General features: G+C 42.1%; 1 protein-coding gene across 7 annotated transcripts in view; it reads right to left on the reverse strand.

Moving 5' to 3' along the window:
* Nucleotides 1-7,810, reverse strand: part of LOC116545107 (zinc finger protein 37A-like) — a 19,582-nt gene extending 11,772 nt beyond the window's left edge. Inside the window, exons 1-4 of one of the 7 annotated variants that reach the window (XM_032271729.1) lie at nucleotides 7,174-7,810; nucleotides 6,498-6,927; nucleotides 5,893-5,955; nucleotides 5,359-5,403 (exon numbers count right to left, since the gene is read on the reverse strand). In XM_032271729.1, coding sequence (XP_032127620.1) covers nucleotides 5,359-5,373 — 15 coding nt within the window. In that variant the 5' untranslated portion in view covers nucleotides 5,374-5,403; nucleotides 5,893-5,955; nucleotides 6,498-6,927; nucleotides 7,174-7,810. Of the gene's footprint in view, nucleotides 1-342; nucleotides 347-1,619; nucleotides 1,625-5,358; nucleotides 5,491-5,892; nucleotides 5,956-6,097; nucleotides 6,369-6,497; nucleotides 6,928-7,173 lie in introns of those variants that run through there. The other 6 variants (XM_032271726.1, XM_032271725.1, XM_032271728.1 and 3 more) reach the window with 6 other exon arrangements.
* Nucleotides 7,811-19,334: the final 11,524 nt, after the last annotated feature.

Consider the following 19,334-nt stretch of genomic DNA (forward strand, 5'->3'; position numbering starts at 1 on the left):
CTTCCTAACTATGAACATGGAATGTTTATAGTTAGGAAGAATCAATATCATGAAAATGGCCATACTGCCCAAAGTAATTTACACAATCAACGCTATCCCTATCAAGCTACCAATGACCTTCTTCACAGAACTGGAAAAAAACCACCTTAAACTTCATATGGAACCAAAAGGTAGCCCGCATAGCCAAGTCAATTCTAAGCAAAAAGAACAAAGCGGGAGGTATCACGCTACCGGACTTCAAAGTATACTACAAGGCTACAGTAATCAAAACAGCATGGTACTGGTACCAAAACAGATATATAGACCAATGGAACAGAACAGAGGTCTCGGAGGCAACACAACATATCTACAACCATCTGATCTTTGACAAACCTGACAAAAACAAGCAACGGAGAAAGGATTCCCTGTTTAATAAATGGTGTTGGGAAAGCTGGCTAGCCATGTGTAGAAAGCAGAAACTGGACCCCTTCCTGACACCTTACACTAAAATTAACTCCAGATGGATTAAAGACTTAAACATAAGACCTAACACCATAAAAACCCTAGAAGAAAATGTAGGCAAAACCATTCAGGACATAGGTGTAGGCAAGGACTTCATGACCAAAACACCAAAAGCATTGACAACAAAAGCCAAAATAGACAAATGGGACCTAATCAAACTCCACAGCTTCTGCACAGCAAAAGAAACAGTCATTAGAGTGAATCGGCAACCAACAGAATGGAAAAAATTTTTGCAGTTTACCCATCTGACAAAGGGCCGATATCCAGAATTTACAAAGAACTAAAACAGATTTACAAGAAAAAAACAAGCCCATTCAAAAGTGGGCAAAGGATATGAACAGATACTTTACATAAAAGAAGACATACATGAAGCCAACAAACATATGAAAAAATGCTCATCATCACTGGTCATTAGAGAAATGCAAATCAAAACTACATTGAGATACCATCTCACGCCAGTTAGAATGGCGATCATTAAAAAATCTGGAGACAACAGATGCTGGAGAAGATGTGGAGAAATAGGAACACTTTTACACTGTTGGTGGGAGTGTAAATTAGTTAAACCATTGTGGAAGACAGTGTGGCGATTCCTCAAGTACCTAGAAATAGAAATTCTATTTGACCCAGCAATCCCATTACTGGGTATATATCTAAAGGATTATAAATCGTTCTACGATAAGGACACGTGCACACGAATGTTCATTGCAACACTGTTTACAATAGCAAAGACCTGGCACCAACCCAAATGCCTATCGATGATAGACTGGACAGGGAAAATGTGGCACATATACACCATAGAATATCATGCAGCCATCAAAAATGATGAGTTTGTGTCCTTTGTTGGGACATGGATGAACCTGGAAACCATCATTCTCAGCAAACTGATAGAAAAGCAGAAGATCAAACACCGCATGTTCTCACTCATAGGCGGGTGTTGAACAATGAGAACACATGGACACGGGGAGGGAAGCACTACACACTGGGGTCAGTTGGGGGGAAATAAGGGAGGGACGGTGGGGGGTGGGGAGTTGGGGAGAGATAGCAAGGGGAGAAATGCCAGATGTAGGTGATGGGGAGGAAGGCAGCAAATCACACTGCTACATGTGTACCTCTGCAACAATCTTGCATGTTCTTCACATGTACCCCAAAACCTCAAATGCAATAAAATAAATAAATGGGAAAAAAAAAGAAAAAAAGCACAAAAGAATGCATACACAGAAAAACTGAAAACAAGAAAGATGTAATACATATGGAAAACAAGTAGCAAAATAGCATAAGTCCTTTATCAGTTTATCGCTTACTTTAAATGTAAATAAACTCCCAACTAAAATACAGAAGTTGGCAAAATAAATACAAATATATGATCCAGCTATATATTGTCTATAAGACACTATTTAGATACAAAACCACAATAGGTTAAAAATGAAATGACAACATAGTAACTGAAAGTGTTCCAGGGTGACTATATTGAGACAAAAAAGACTTTCAGTCAAAAATTCTTACAAGAGAAAAACATTACATACTGATTAAAAAAAAAAAAAAAGATCAACCTACAAAGGAGACATAGTAACAGAAATAAATGATCCTGAAGTTTACATTCCATTTCAAGGGGTCCAGATAGCCAGTTGAAAATCCATGCATGTATTACAGGTGAAATGATTTTCAACAAAGTTGTCAATAGTCAACAGGGAAAGGACAATTTTTTTTTAACAAATAGGGTTGAAAAAACTGGATAGCCACAGGCAAAACAGAAGACTACCAAAAAAAAAAAAAAAAAAGTAACTCTGTCTCACGCCTGTAATCCCAACACTTTGGGAGGCCAAGGCGGGCAGATCACGAGGTCAATACATCGAGACCATGCTGGCCAACAAGGTGAAACCCCGTCTCTACTAAAAGTACAAAAAATGTAGCTGGGCGTGGTGGTGCATGCTGTAATCCCAGCTACTCAGGAAGCTGAGGCAGGAGAATTGCCTGAACCTGGGAGGTGGAGGTTGCAGTGAGCCAAGATTGTGCCACTGCACTCCACCCTGGGCGACAGAGTGAGACTTCATTTCAAAAAAGAAAGAAAAAGAAAATATGCTCAACATCACTAATCATTAGGAAAATACAAATCAAAACTACTATGAAAAATCACCTTACACCCATTACAATGGCTGCTGTCACAATAACAAAAGAAAATAATGAGTGTTGGCAAGGATATGGAGAAATCAGAATCCTGTACACTGAGGGTGGGACTGTAAAATGGTGCGCCTTTTGTAGAAAACAGGTTTGTGTTTCCTCAAGAAATTAAAAACAGAATTACCATAGGTTCCAGCCATACTACTTCTGAGTATATAACCAAAAGAACTGAAAGAAGGATCTCAAAGAAATATTTGTACACCCATGTTCACAGCAGCGTAATTCACAACAGTCAAAAGGAGGAAAGAACCCAAATGTCCTCTGACAGATGAATGAATAAACAAAACATGGGTACAATGAAATATCATTCAACCTTAAAAAAGAGATAAATTCTGACACATGCTACACCACTGAGGAAGCTTGAGGATATTATGCTAGATGAAAGAAGCCAGCCACAATAGGACAAATACTGTATGATTTCACTTATATGAGATACAGCAAAAGTAATGAAACTCAGAAACAGAAAGTAAGATGGTGGTTGCTAAGAGTAAGGAGGAGGGAAAAATGGGGAGTTATTGTTTAATGGATACAGAATTTCAGTTTCCCAAGATGAAAAAGTTCTGGAGATTAGATTTACAATATTAATATACTTGACACTGCTTCTGAATTGTACATCCAAAAATAGTTAAGATGGTGAAAACAAACTAACAAAAAATAAAGATGCCTGCTTTGGCCACACATATTCAACACTGTAATAAAAATTCCAGCCAGAGCAATTAGGCTAAATAAATAAACCAAAATTGGAAAGAAAATAAAACTATTTTTGTTTGCAGATGACATGATCTTATATGCAGAAAATACTAAACAATCCACAAAGGAACTACTAGAAGTAGAAACAAATTCAGCAAAATTACAGGATACAAGATCAACACTCAAAAATTAGTTGTGTACTAATTACAGTGAGCAGCCAAAAAGCAAATAAAAAGTTCCACTTACAATAGCATTTAAATGAAAATATTTAATAAATTTAAGGAAAGATATGCAACACTTGTGCACTGAAAACTATAAAACATTAATGAAGGAAAGAAGACCTAGGGAAAAAAAATCACATGTTCATGGATGATAACATTTAATATTAAAATAACACTCCCCAAAGTGCTATCACCCACTCCAACACTTATCCAGTGCAATACTTATCAAAAACTCAACATACTTGTTTTGCAGAAATTGAAAAGCTAACTAAAAATTCCTGTGGATTGCAAAGCACTCTGCTGGGGAAAACTGTTGGTTTCACAATAAATTAAATGTACAATTACCATATAACTCAGCAATTTCACTCCTAGTATATACCCAAAATAACTAAAAATGTGTTCAAACAAATATTTGTACATGAATGTTCATAGGAGCACTATTCACAATAGCCAAACACAAGATGACCCTCAATGTACATCAGCTGATGAATGGATAAACAAAAGGTGGTATAGCCATACAACAGAATATTGTTCAGCCATAAAACGAGAAAAATTACTGATACGCAACTACAACAGAAATGGGTCTTGAAAACCTTATTCTAAGTGAGAGAGCAGAGACAAAAAGCTACAAATTATATGATTCCATTTATATGCCATATCCAAAATAGGCAAATCTATAAGACAGAAAACAGATTATTGGTTGCTAGGGGCTGGGAGGAGAGGGGAAAAAGGGAGCAACTGTATTAAGTTCCAATACTGCTTACTAAGAGCACTGTGTTTCCTTTTGGTGTGATGAAAATATTCCAGAAATAAATGGTGGCTGTGGTTGTATAACATTGTGAATGTACTAAAGTAACTGAATTATATTCTTTAAAATGGCTAAATAGTGAATTTCATGTGATGTGTACTTTACCATAATTTTTTTTTTTAGGTAAAATCCCTCGAAAGTTTTTGCAAACATTCTAGTTCTGCCCAGTCTGTAGGGCTGTCGCAAAGCCTGCCACATCCTAACAACCCATGATCTCCCTACCCTACCAGGCCTGTTTCTTTAAACAACCATGAGTCCTAATGCTACACAATTCATTTGAATTTTTTATTCACATACTTTCTCTTGCTGTCTCTTAAGTTTTCCCCTGGACTGCACATGAATTATTCACTTTGTTGTACTACTTTTTTATGTAATTGCAAGATTGTTATCAGAAGGTTCACAATGTCACCTAATAAATCCCATTAACAAACTGTTTTATGTTCCAGTTTCACAACTCAGTGAGATCACAAGATCTGCATTCACCTACATGGCATTTTTGTCCTACTCTTCATCAACTGTCTATCAGAAATCAGCAAACATTTTCTGTAAAGGGTCACACAGTAAATATTTTAGGCTTGTGAGCCATTACAGTCTCTGCTGCAGCCAGTCAACTCTGCCCTGGTAGGGTGAACGTACCCACAGACAGTACATAAATGCATGAGTATGACTGAGTCCCAGTAAAACTTTATAGACACTGAAGACTGAATTTCACATCATTTCCAAGCAAAATAATACGCTTGATTTTTTTCCCCTCAGCCACGTAAAAATATAAAACCATCCTTCATTTGTGGACCATAAAAAAACAGGCAGCAGGCTGCATTTGACACATGAACTGTAATGTGACCTCTCCTCCATATTTTCCCTGACGTCATTTCTGCTTTCATATGAATATACAGACAATTTTTAAATCTCAATAATTACTTTTAAGCAGAATTATAAATAATAATAATAATAATTTACCTGGGCTGTGATCATCTTCCACAGGTGTTGGAACAGCAGAGAAAACTGTGAGGGCGTAGTTGAGAAATAAGAAAAGATCATGAGAGATGTCACTTGCCTGAAAAGGTCCACTTCACAGCTGGCAAAACATCTCTGAAAAGGAGATACTCATATGTCATGCATGACTCTGGCATGATTACGTACTGCTCGGACACATTAGTTTTCAAATGTAAAAATGTTTGTTTTTTACTGACTTAAAAACAATGTATGCTGTACTCTTAACAGAGTATGCAAACCAGCATATTAAACTAATTAAGCAAGTTAGGAAAAGCCAAAGAAGGAAACATAATGCTTTCATGAAAACTGATGCTAAACAAAAATACTCAGGTTTTAATGTTTATTATAAACCAAAGAATCCCAACAACGTTCTGAAAAAAGGGATGTGGTATTTTTCAGCCCAGTTTTATTTTAGAAGGAAAACGAACTCGCTCTAACTTGGTTTCAGGTTCTCAAAACCATCTTTGGATTTAAAAAGCCAAACTGATTTTTACTTACTCTGTTGTCAATGCAGCAAACACCTGCCTGAGTCTTCAAGCGACTCAAAGTCTGTTCTTGATTCTGCCACAACAAAATGTGTCAATGTCACCAGTCACTTAACATGTTAAGCTCATTTCCTGTCTGCCCCACCCCACTCCAGGCCACCCCATATTTTAAAATAAAGTTGAAATAGATAATTTTAAGACCTTTCTTGTGGCCGCACCTCTGATTCTGCAAGATCAAGAAAGAGGCATCCGTTTATCTCTAGTTGTGCTGCAGTGTGCTAGCAGCTCGGCAACGTAACAGGATAAAGCGAGTAACGAATGCAGGCATGGGGGTGCTCTCCTCCACTTGGCTGTTAAGCTTGTCCCTCCGCCTGATGCCTTCACAACTCCCCAAGAAGCGGCTCTGTCTGCCCCTTCCACCTTGCCCTCCTCTGCTGCCACATCCCTGAGTGGGCCCAAAGCTCCGACCATTAACCAGCCTGTGGGAGTCTGGACCGGACACAAATTGAGCCTCTGCTCCTCCTACCCTGCTTTAGATGTCTAATGAGGCCTCAGCCCAACTGGCCGGGTGACCTAGGAGGACCCCTGGGCTCTCGATCCCCACCTTTCCCTTCTTACCTCACAACAGCTGCTTTGCTCCAAGACAGCTGGACCTAAGTCCTTCAGTTCGAATCCTCATCCAAGACTGAAAGGTCCTACATCTTCCTGTCACTTGAGCCACGAGCTGGACCGTCTGGAAATGCCCACTGGTACTACTGGGGACACAGGTGAGGCTGGACAGTGCCGGAAGGCCAGGGGCGCCTCCCTCCACGTGCGCAACCTCACGTGTCAGTGGAAACAAATCCCCCAATCCACAGCCATGGTGACTTCAAAATACTTCCTGGAGGTGTCAGGCCATGAAGCTGCAACCTGCGAGGACACAGCAGGCCGGGTGACGCTGGGCAGAGCCTCGGTGTGGAATCCGCTTCCAGCCACCCGGCTGGCCTCAGCGTTGCGGTGACAACGCAGCGACGCTGACCACAGGTGATTGGGAGGCAACAGCGAGATTCTGAGGGGAAAGAATAAGGAGATAAGCGCGCATCTACTAGGCAGAAGGCCCGTTCCCGCGCAGTCCTGCTGGGCATTCTTCACCCCAGGGGGGAGAAAACCCAACCTCACTCGTCACAAGCGCGGGACGAGTGCGACTCAGACAGTATTCGGACCCAGGCCAGGAGGCAAAGCCGCTCCTCGCTCTCCCGCCGTTAGACCGCGCGGAACCCCCAGTCCACACTTGCCCCAGCCCTCCCCTACTCACCCACCGCGTTCTCTGCCCTGTCGCCGGGAGATAGCAGGCTGATGAAAAGAAAAACAAACCGGGAGCTACAGGGCGCAGAAGGCCCAAAGCGGCTCCCGCGATTGGGGCCAGAAAGTGCACACTACATTTCCCATAAGTCCTCGCGTCACTCCCTCAGAAAGTGCACACTACATTTCCCACAAGTCCTCGGGTGGCTCCTTTAGAAATGACCTGAGGTTTCAGCTGCATTGGGTAGAGTTCGTTCCCAGATACAGCAAGTGCAGTATTGCAGTTTTATCTATCTGAAATAAATTATGAGTATTTAAATTACATAGTTTTCTCATGAATTACATCTCCCTAATGATTTGGCTGTCCTCAACACTTCCTCGTTTGGCAGAATTCACGATTGGAATTCCTCCAAATGCTGTTGGTTCCTGCGGCGCCGCAGCTCTGCAACAGCACCACCTCCACTTGCTTCGTTCTGGTCCGTTGGACGCTCACAGTGAGAAAACACGCTGGATATGAGCATTACCAGCCTGTACACTGTCATAAAGATAACTCGGAATTGCTCTTCAAATTTTGTTAAACCACGTACTACCATCTTTCATGGCAAACCTGCATTTTTCATTCTTCAGGAGTACATGTTGAATCTCTTGATCACAATAACTTTTTTTTTTTTTTTTTTTTTAAAACAGACGGAGCCTCTCTCTGCAGCCCAGGCTGGAATGCACTGGTGCGATCTTGGCTCACTGCAACCTCTGCCTCCTGGGTTCAAGCGATTATCCTGCCTCAGCCTCCCTAGTAGCTGGAACTCCAGGCGCAGCACCACGCCCGACTGATTTTTTGTATTTTTTAGTCGAGAGGGGGTTTCACTGTGTTAGCCAGGATGGTCTCGATCTGCTGACCTCGTGATCCGCCTGCCTCAGCTTCCCAAAGTTCTGGGATTACAGACGTGAGGCACCCCGCCCTGCCGATCACAATAACTTTTTAAATGTCCACTGACCGAGGTAACACAGAAGTGGAAAACCAAAAACCGTAGGTTCTCATAAGTGGGAGCTAAGCTATGAGTACGCAGAGGCATACAGAGTGATATAATGGACTGTAGAAACTCAAGTGGGAGGATGGGAAGGAGACCGGAAATTTTAAAAACTATACATGGCCAAGCGCGGTGGCTCACGCCTGTAATCTCGGCACTTTGGGAGGCTAAGGTGGGTGAATCACTTACAGGGATTCGAGACCAGCCTGGCCAACACAGTGAAACCCTGTCTCTACTAAAAATACAAAATTAGCCGGTTGTGGTGGCGCACACTTGCAGTCACAGCTATTTGGGAGGCTGAGGCAGGGGAATCACTTAAACCCAGAAGGTGGAGGTTGCAGTGAGCTGAGATTGCACCACTGCACTCCAGGCTCGGCAAAAAGGGCAAAACTCCGTGGGCGGCGGGAGGGGGCCAGGAACCACACATTAGGTACATACAGTGTGTACACTACTCAGGTGACAGATGCACTAAAATCTCAGAATTTACCACTTTATAATTCACCCACAACCAAAAACCACTTATACTCCAAAAGCCATTGAAGTTTAAAATAAAAATAAAAAATGAAATGTCCACTGACCAAAAAAGTAACATTTTTGTTCATTTTTATTCCCTTCCTTACAACCACTGATGATGATCCCACTTGTTCCCATGCTGGAAAAGCATTTAGTAACATCCATGTAAAAGAATCAAATTATTCAAGGTATGAGATGTGTTTCAGGAGACAGCCATGGCAAGTACAATAATGATGATCACTTCGAGTCACAGTTTTTTTTCCTGTTCATAAATCATGTTTTCCTTGTTTTTTTTTTTTTTGTTGTTGTTGTTTTTGTCTTTTGTTTTATTTTTGAGATGAAATTTCGCTCTGTCACCCAGGCTGGAGTGCAGTGGCGTGATCTCAGCTCACTGCAGCCGCCACCTCCTGGATTCAAGTGATTCTCCTGCCTCAGTGTCCTGAGTAGCTGGGACTACAGGCACCCGTCACCACGCCCAGCTAATTTTTGTAGTTAGTAGAGACGGGATTTCACCATGTTGGCCAGGCTGGTCTCCAATTCCTGAGCTCATGATCCATCCACCTCAGCCTCCAAAGTGCTGTGATTACAGGCATGAGCCACCACGCCTGGCCTAATGTTTTCCATTTAAGAACAGTCTTGACACTTGTGAATATTCTATTATTTCCTTAATGCATTCAGGTTCCATTATGCAGTGGATTATTTCAGTAACATTGTTTGCTCTTCTTTCAATTTGCATAATCCTATTCCTAAAGAGATTGTGAATATGCCGCTCCCAGGCTCCTTGGGACTGGACACATCCTTCTGGGATCGTCTCAGAGGGAACTGGCTGTGCCAGCACCTTGGAGGTGGTGCTGATCTTTCTATGCAACCTGCTGGCCCTCATTGTCCTGGCCAGTGCAGCTGAGGAGAAGGAAATTGACCCTTTTCATTATGACTACCAGACCCTGAGGATTTGGTAGTTGGTATGTGCTGTGGTCCTCTTCTCTGTTCGGACCCTCCTTATCCTAGGTTGCAGGTGCAAGTGCAGTTTCAATCAGAAGCCCAGGATCCCAGGGGAGGAGGAAGCCCAGGTGGAGAACCTCATCACTGCAAATGCAACAGAGCTCTAGAAAGCAGAGAACTAAATGAAGCGCAGCTCTCCAGCTGCTTGAGATTCTAGATGCAAATATTGATGCTTAAGAAAACAGCCATTTCAACAACAAATCTTTCCCCAAGAGAAGCCAAGAACTTCTGTGTCCCCCACTCCATGTCCTTCCCTGTCCTTTCTAACACCATTCCTCAACTTGATGATGCAACTAATCTCTTGCCTCACCACTGCAGGCTGCAGGTTTCTCCAACTCCTGTGATGCGTCTCTCTGTGTGTTTGCTGACTATAGTGTTCATGGCTACTTGTTTGTGGTTATAACTGTTAGTGAACTGTGGACTCGCTTTCCTGCGCAGGGACTGAGACATATGGCTATCTGCTCCTTCCAGCCCCAATCACCTCTCCCTTCTTGGAATCTGCTTTTTCTCCAGAGAGACTAGCTCCTTCCCTTTAGAGCATGGACAAGAGTCTTCAATTGTCCTGAGACTGGGAAGCTTTGCACCACTTTGATCATCTATCTTCATGGACTCTCTTTACTCCTTTTACAAGAACCTCGCTTCCTTATCCCACCCCAGGCCCAGTCTGTTTTCAAGAGTAGCAATTGGAGATACAAAGCAAAGCAAGGAGTGTGTGAGCACAGCATTGCCTTCACCACGCTACTACAGTCGTCCATGGTTATTTTCCTCCCTGGGAAAGCCCCAGGGAGTCCCCATCTGCCCTGCCCCTTCACAGAGCACCCAGGGATTCCAGGCCCAGGGCTGCCTTTTTTTTTTTTTTTTTTGCCCAGAGTCCCACTCTGTCACCCAAGCCATCTCAGCTAACTGCAACCTGGGTTCAAGGAATTCTTGTGCCTGGTTCTCCTGAGTAGCTGGGACTACAGGCACACGACACCACACCCAGCTAATTTTTGTATTTTTAGTAAAGATGGGGTTTTGCCATGTTTACCAGGCTGGTCTAAAACTCCTAAGTTCAATAATCCATCTGCCTTGGACTCCCAAAATGCTGGGATTACAGATGTGAGCTACTGTGCCCAGCCTTGACCCAGGGCTTCTAATCTGCCCCTGGGGAATGTAGCCCTTGCATATCTTCTCAGCAGTAACCCCAGAGCTCTGGTACCCTATCACTCTCCAACCTTCCTGCTTCTGAGATTTCAATTTACAGCCCAGGTTTTCTGGACACAGGCTCCCATCCCTGAAGTTGAGTCTGCAGCAGGCGATGACTGAAGGGTTCCCATTCTGTTGCAGCCAGCACACTGGAATGGGCAGAGGGAGAGTAAGGGGCCTTTGCTTCTCTGCTCATGTCCCCGTGGTCAGTAGAGACAACTCCTGCATCCTTTGCACTGCCTGTCAGTGGTCAGAGAGGTGAGTGAGGTAGGCTAGAGATCCAGTAGGCTCCATGCAGCACTGCTGCAGAGGGTACAGGAAGAGGTCAAAGGTCGTGATGAGAGTGGGAGCTCAAACAAGATCCTGCCCTTCCTGTCCTCCACATGCCTGTGGAAATCAACCAAACCGAGCCTCTGTGGCCAGACTGTTGTTCTCTGTCTCACAATCTATCCTCTCAACAGAAAAAAGGAATAAAATATTTGTTTCCTAGTGAAAAAAAAAACTATTAACAAAAAACTTTACTCAATGGATTATTTTTAAAGTAAATAAATTTTGGAATCTTTTCTTGAGAATTAAAATGTTATTTCAAGGCTTTACATAAACTAACAACTTTCTCAACTGTTTCAGTTACAGAAGACAATGAGTTTCTAACTGCAAAAGAAATGAAGAATATCGAATGCCAAAAAAAAAACCCCACAAAAGTCCTTTAATCACTCAATTCTCATAGTGTAAATGCTGAAGTAAGAGAACAATTATATGACAGATACTTCAATGAAAATACAAAGAACATCAGATGCCATTTGTACCTCATGATGCAGAATGTGGGCAGAATGGCCCACAAGTTGGAAGCATTCCTGCTTTACTTCAGCTTGGACCAACTATGTCTGTGCCTTTCTACAAACATCAGCCACAATTTGTATTTGTATTATTGCCACCAAAAGCAGTTCAGAAGCAAAGGGAAAATATTTTCTGCCTTGTGATTACTTGCATCCATGGCCATGCTGAAAATAGGTGAGGCATTTAGATCATTGATCATCTCTGTGATCATAGTGAAGCTATTACTTTTGTTGTTGTTGAGTAGATTTCATCCTGGCTCTTGAAAATCTGATTGCATCTTTGGAATCAGAAAATACTTCTAGCAGTAATACTTTCAAACTGTCATTTGAGCTGAAATACTGCTGCTGTTATAAAGTCTGGCAGGTGTTTACAACTTCTACTGCAATTACTTTATCTCAATCTGAATTCTTTTTATTTTATTTTTTGAGACAAGAGTCTTGCTCTGTCACCCAGGCTGGAGTATAGCGGCACAATCTCGGCTCACTGCAACTTCCACCTCCCAGGTTCAAGTGATTTTACTGCCTCAGCCTCCTGAGTAGCTGGGATTACAGGCACTCGCCACCATGCCTAGCTAACTTTTTTGTATTTTTAGTAGAGATAGAATGTCACCATGTTGCCCAGGCTGGTCTCAAACTCCTGAGCTCAAGCAGTCTGCCCACCTGAGCCTCCCAAATTGCTAGGATTACAGGCATGAGCCACTACACCCAGCCTTAAAATAAAAAAATCTGTTTTATTAATACTCTGTAGTAGTACTCAATTAATACTCTGTAGTATTAATTGAGGAAATCATACATCTATGTTTAGCTGTAATTATGTGCTGATGCCTTTCTCCATTTTTACATACTGCACAAAAAGCTTCAAAAGGAATCTTTCCTCATTTAATAAATCTCCCTCCACTCTTCAAACAATTCATCACAAAGTTTATGCTTGCACTTTGGTATTTGACGTTCAAATACACACCAATAAAAATAGATAATAGCAACTACCACAAAAATTGAACTGAACATATTTGATAATCTTGTAGCTGCCTTTGTGTGTCTGTCACTCACAAGTCTGAACTCAGAACTAACCTCAAACAGGGGTTGAACCATTGACAGTACTGCAAACTAATAATCATTTGAAATAGAGTTGCCATTGAAGTGTCCTGAGGTGGCTATCCTATCCTTGGCTGGTATCTGAGAACGTGAATTTTGGGAAGGTTTGGGAACCTGGATTTCAGAAGGGTTCCCTCCACCGTCACTGACCAAGTAGCTCACTGTGCCTAAACAGTACAGTTTTAGAGGAACACCTGCCTTTTTTTTTTTTCTGGGAATCTGGAATTTTGGTGTATGAACAGTAGACAGTGTCTACATGACCAGCCCCCAATAAAAAGCCTGGACACTGAGTCTCTAAGGAGCTTCTGTGAATTTCACATTTGTTGTCACAGCATGTTGCTGGAGGAATTCAGCACATCGTATGTGACTCCACTAGGAGATGATGTTTAGAAACTGGTGCCTGGTTTCCTCTGGACATGGCCCTATGACCTTTCCCCTTTGCTGACCTTGCTGTAATAAATCATAGTCATGGTGTGACTATATGCCAAGTCCTGTCAGTCCTCCTAGCAATTTGTTTAACCCAGAAGTGGTCTTGGGAATCACCTATACAGTTGCCATCAGAAGTAAATTTTTTTTCCTTCTCACTCTGTCACCCAGGCTGGAGTGCAGTGGCACAATAATAGTTCACTGCAGGTTCATATTCCTGGGCACAAGTGATCCTCCTGCCTCAGCTAAGACTACAGGTATGTATTCTCCTGAATGGCTGGGACTATAGCCACATGCCACCATTCTGGGCTCTTTTTTTCTCTGTAAAGATGGGGCGTCTTACTATGTTGCCAAGGTTTATCTTGAGCTCCTGGCCTCAAGTGATCCTGCCTCAGCCTCTCAAAGTGCTGAGATTACAGGTATGAGTCACTGCATCTCGCCCAGAAGTGGAATTTGCTAGAACAACCATGTCTCATGAAGATTTAGCTCTATCACTGTTTGGGAAAAGGAAGAATGAAGGGGAATGGTGATGAGCCTTTGATACCTGGGTGTCTATGGAGCCCTCCAGGGTTTGAGAGCAGCAGCTGAACTGCTGTCTGCTGTTAGAAGCCACAGTGACCTATGGGATTAGAGATGGATCCAACCCTGGCCTCTTTGAGCTATGCTGGATGAAGTGAGGGGGAAAATATACAGCTGCGTGATCTCTTCTTCAGGTGGAAGGAAAAAAACAACAGTGAAAAATTATAAAGGTGAATGTTGGGTGCCCCCAAAATGTTAAAAGTTCTCAGGGCTAGAGCAAAGCTGGGCTGGGAGGATGGGGAGGGTGCAAAGGCTCCATCCAGCTTCCTCTTCAGCCCAGCTGCTGCCTTGTTGCAAGAGCTGCCTCTTTCTTTGCCTCCCCCTTTACCCACCCCTTCTGTTTTCCAATCTGGATCTGTCCCACAACAGTAATGCTAACCTAACTGCAAATGCTGGATTTACTGCTATGGGTGTAGTTTGCAATAGAAAAAAAAAATGTGTAATGGCTTTGTGTTTTGTGGCTATTACAGCTAGATGTATTAATATAAAATTGGTACAAAATGTTAAATGCTTTCAATTTCATAAATTCTAGAGGGAACACACTGATCAGGGAAAACTGCAGAGGAAAATGAGTGGGACACAACTTCCTCACTTTTTGCAGCTAGTGGGCAGCTTGAAATTTAAATTCTCAATACTGGAAACAGAACATGTCTTCAAAATTAACAATTTTTGCCATGGGTTTTGCCTACTGGAGCCACTGGGAATACAATGTGAAGAGAGGCAGTCTTGAGCTAGAGATATGCTTTGGAATTTACAAAGCAGTTTTTCATCTCTAATGAGCTCTTGTAAGATCAGAGCTGAGTCTTGGAGGCTGGTGATTTTCTGGCTTGATGTGTGTAGTTTTGAGTTGGTCAGCTTGGACTCTAAGGTGAATAAGGTAAAAAGAGCTCAACAAAGCCTTACTTGTCACTCCGCTAGGAACACAGCTGTCTGGCCCTGCAGTATCTCGGTCTCCAGGTACTGGAAGAACATATGTTAGATGTTGGGGAAACTATAAGGCTACAGGGTGACCCTGCATGTTGGCAGAGAGAATTGTTAAAGGTAGAAACTGTGGGGAAGAGAGAGATTTCCATCTGTGTAGCTGCTGCTATGTGCTAACTTAGGGGTAAGAAAAATGTTAAGGAATAAAAAAGTCAAGACCTCTGTCCTCACAGGGCTTCCAGGCTAGAAAGGAAAGTGGCCACCATATAAATTGTACACAACTCCATTAGTACTTAAGAGGTCTGTTTTATTGCTTTGAAACACAAGTGCAGGATATTTAAGGTTTATCTGCAGCCTTTCCTTTTCTGGAAATGGTAAACTAAAAATAAAATCTTAAGCCCCCACCAACTGCAGGACACTCCCCTTAGCCAAGGGGACCCAGAAAAACCTTACAACTGAGTTCCTGGCCATGATGAGATGGGAAGTCACACGTCTCATTATACCTTCTCATGTTTATGGTTTAGACACAACAAATGACCAGCATTAATGTTAATATAGAGATCATAAGACTGGCACAGCAGACTTTTTGTGGGAATGAGACAGCAAATTATAAACAAGACCTAAGGCCATGCCAGTCCAGGGTTAAGTCAAGCACCCTAAACTTAAAGAGTAAACTATGGTCTAACTGCCACAAGGTTTTTCTCTTTTCTCTAGCAGCTAAATAAACACTGGCCTTGACATAAGCAAAATGAAAACACTCGTAGCTCATCGCCAAACCCTAATCACTAATTCCTGTCCCAAACACTGAACTACAGCTTTGATTGGACAAGAGACTGAATTCAGTAACTCTCTCCTGATAAGAAGACCACCCACCATGAACTGGTACTGGCTGGATTTATAGAGGTTGCACACTTGAGTGCCTTCGTGTCCTGAAAAGATCTTTTGACTGATAGGACCTAATACATTGAAACGTTAAGTCTCCAACCCCAAATGAACATGGGTCAATTGTTACATTCATGTTGATTCAATAAAGATGCATCAGGACCACTTTCTTCCATATTCATAGCTCCTCTTGTAACCTGTTGAATATGTATGTTCAGCCAACTGGTCCAGCATAATGCTTCTACCCCAACCTGTCTTCCTTCAAAGTGCCTATTTCTGGTCTTAGCCCGAGGCACTCTTCTCAGCCTATTACAGGCTGTAATCCTTATAAGAAATAAAGCCTCCTCTCCATTACAAATACTTAAATCTTGTGATTTTTTTTTTTTATTGAGATGGAGTTTCACTCTTGTCATCCAGGCTGGATCTTGTCACCCAGGCGCGATCTTGGCTCACTGCAACCTCTGCCTCCCAGGTTCAAGCGATTTTCCTGCCTCAGCCTCCCTAGTAGCTGGGATTACAGGTACCCACCACCATGCCTGGCTAATTTTTGTATATTTAGTATAGACAGGGTTTCACCATGTTGGCAAGGCTGGTCTGAACTCCTGACCTCAGGTGATCCAGCCACCTCAGTCTCTCAAAGTGCTGAGATTACAGGCATGAGCCACCGTGCCCGGCCTAAATCTTGTAAACAGTCAATTAAATGGTTCCTTGATAAAGCAACATTTAAGGCAGACATTAGCTTTTATTGCCCCATAACACTTCAGTAAGTTTCCCTGAATCTTTGCATTTACTTGCCAATAAACTCATAGTGACTGAGAAGTAAAACCCAGGATTACCTTACCCCTGGCCTATGCGATAAAGTAACAGATCCTTTATCACATATTTGAGAGGCACCTCTGCTATTGAGTATGTTTCCATTTTTATTTAACCTTTTGTTTTAGGTTCAGGGGTACATGTGCAGGTTATATAGGTAAACTCATATCACAGGGGTTTATTGTACAGATTATTTCATCACCCACGTACTAAGCTTAGTTATTTTTTCTGATCCTCTCCCTCCTTCCACCTTCTACCCTCAAGCAGACCCAGTGTCTGCTGTTCCCCTCTTTGTGTCCATGAGTTCTCATTATTTAGCTCCCACTTAAAAGTGAGCATCAGCAATTGCTGACCTGCATCTCTCTTGGGTGGATCTCCCAAGACATAAGCAAAAGGCCCCTGGTCACAACTACTACCAAGGTCTGTTCGTCTGCTGCTTCCAAGTTTGGGAGAAAACATAAGCCCTAAAATCATCCCAGAGCTATGGTGGGAAGCCCAGGAGAGCTAAAACCTGAGTAGTTTTAAACTAGAATATACCTGTGGCTTTTTAAAGATGTTTGCAATTTTTGCTATTCTCCCCTTGAGAGTTGGGGGGTCTATGCCCACCCTTACCGGACCGGACACTAGTGCTCACTTGCCACTGACGCATGACATGGAAATGATGCTGTGTAACTTCCCAAGTTATGTTTTAAAAGGCCATGAGCATCTGCTTGGTTCACTCAGGTCACTCACCTGACATGCCCTTGACCACTAAGTCAAAGCTCTGAATGTTCAAGGTAGCAGAGGGCTACCTGGAAGCCTTGGCACCTGGGAAATCTGGGAGGTCTCCTGTAGGTACTGCACCCATGCCCTCTGCAGACATGTGAGTGAAGTCACCTCCGGATGATGCCAAGCCCTTGCTGTGGATTCAACTCCAGCCAATGAGTCTTCTGCAGTCCCCAAACACCAATAAACAGCAATAAGTCATCTTTTCTGTCTTCCTAGCCCTGTGAACCATGAACAAAATAAAATAGTTGCTTTATGCATTATTTTGTGGTGGTGGTTATTTCTTAAAAAAAAAAATTCACAGTGAAAGTAGCAACAGTAACACACTTGTAGGACATTCACAAGGTACAAAATAACATACACTGAAATCTAAGTTTTCTTTTTTCTTTCTTCTGCAGCCTACCAGGTTCTGCCTCTGAAACTAACAATGGTTAAGTTTCCGCACATCTTTCTAGATTTATTAATTAAGCAATCATATAGCACTAACACTGACAAAGCTTTTAAGGGCTTTGCTTACATTTATTCATTTACTCTTCATTCACTGTGGACACTCAGGAAGCAGCAGGAAGGAAAGTATTTTGCTCATCCAAATGAAAGTCTGATCTGCTCTTTGAATGTTGTTCCTTCAATCAAAAGCTCTATTAATATACTCCTAAATCTTTTCTTATTTTCTCCCCTAATTGAGCATTCAGAGATGTGACTGTTTTCTAGTTTTTCTTACATTTCACCACTAAATCTTAAATTTCATATGAGAGAGGCAGTGATGAAATTCCTGAGTCACTGGACATGTATGTGTATGTTTATGATAGTCCCATACACACACACGTATTTTTCTATCTAGCTATTAACCATTAAAATTCTATACCCAGTCGGGCACAGTGGCTCATGCCTGTAATCCCAGCAGGCCAAGGTAGGCAGATCACAAGGTCAGGAGTTTGAGACTAGCCTGACCAATCTGGTGAAACCCCGTTTCTACTAAAAATACAAAAATTAGCTGGATGTGGTAGCGAGCACCTATAATCTCAGCTACTCAGGAAGCTGAGGCAGGAGAATTGCTTGAAACCAGGAGGCAGAAGTTGCAATGAGCCAAAATCATACCACTGCACTCCAGCCAGGGTGACACTGGAGGTGTCCTGTAGGTACTGCACCATGTCTCAAAAAAAAAACAAAAAATTCTATACTCTTGAGTGAGGAAATATTACATGTTTCTTCCCAAACTATGTGAACTGCCCACTCAAATAATCCCTGGAAAAAAATGGCAACATCTATATTAATGCAATTTTTATATCTCATCCATGACCCATTTGATGAAACAGTTCTAGAAACTTGTGATGAATCAGCAGTGATGGAAATTTGTACTGAACCATTTCATATCTAAAAGGGTATCTACTTTATTTTAGACATGACAGCTCTCTCCTGTTTATTACAGAATTTTCCATTGTTGCATGTTTAAAGGGCTTGTCAATTCCCTTCCCTTTCCTAATTCTCATGACCAGATCATAAGAGTGTGTGTGATCAGGCTGACTGATGTGCCACAACACATATTTAATCCTGGAATTTGGGGTTATCAGAAGTCTCCATTTTAAAAAAGTATTAATTATATGTTTTCAAACAACACACTGGTGAAAATATAGTGCTTCATTTTTCTTAATTTCTTAACGAATAACCAGCTTTTTATGTATATATGTGGTAATAATTTTTAATTCTCAAATCTGTTTCTTTCTAAAATTTCTTAGATTTATATATCAGAAGTTCAACCTTTACTGTATTCTTTTTACACATTATTTACAGACCACACATCATTGTCTTCTGTTTCTTTTCCCCCTTCAAAAATCTTTGTACTGCAAGACAAAATGTTGGCTAGAATGGTAACTTTGCCCTTCAACTTTTCCATCAGTTTTTTGTTTTTTGTTTTTGAAACAGAGCTTCCCTCTTGTTGCCCAGGCTGGAGTGCAATGGCATGATCTCAGCTCACCGCAGCTTCCGCCTCCTGGGTTGAAGCAATTCTCCTGTCTCAGCTTCCCAAGTAGCTCGGATTACAGGCATGCACCACCATGCCCAGCTAATTTTTGTATTTTTAGTAGAGACAGGGTGGTCTGGAACTCCTGACTTCAGGTGATCTGCCCACC

Source organism: Sapajus apella, unplaced genomic scaffold (assembly GCF_009761245.1).
Source record: "Sapajus apella isolate SASKATOON/1434 unplaced genomic scaffold, GSC_monkey_1.0 scaffold247, whole genome shotgun sequence".
Classification (NCBI taxonomy): Eukaryota; Metazoa; Chordata; class Mammalia; order Primates; family Cebidae; genus Sapajus; species Sapajus apella.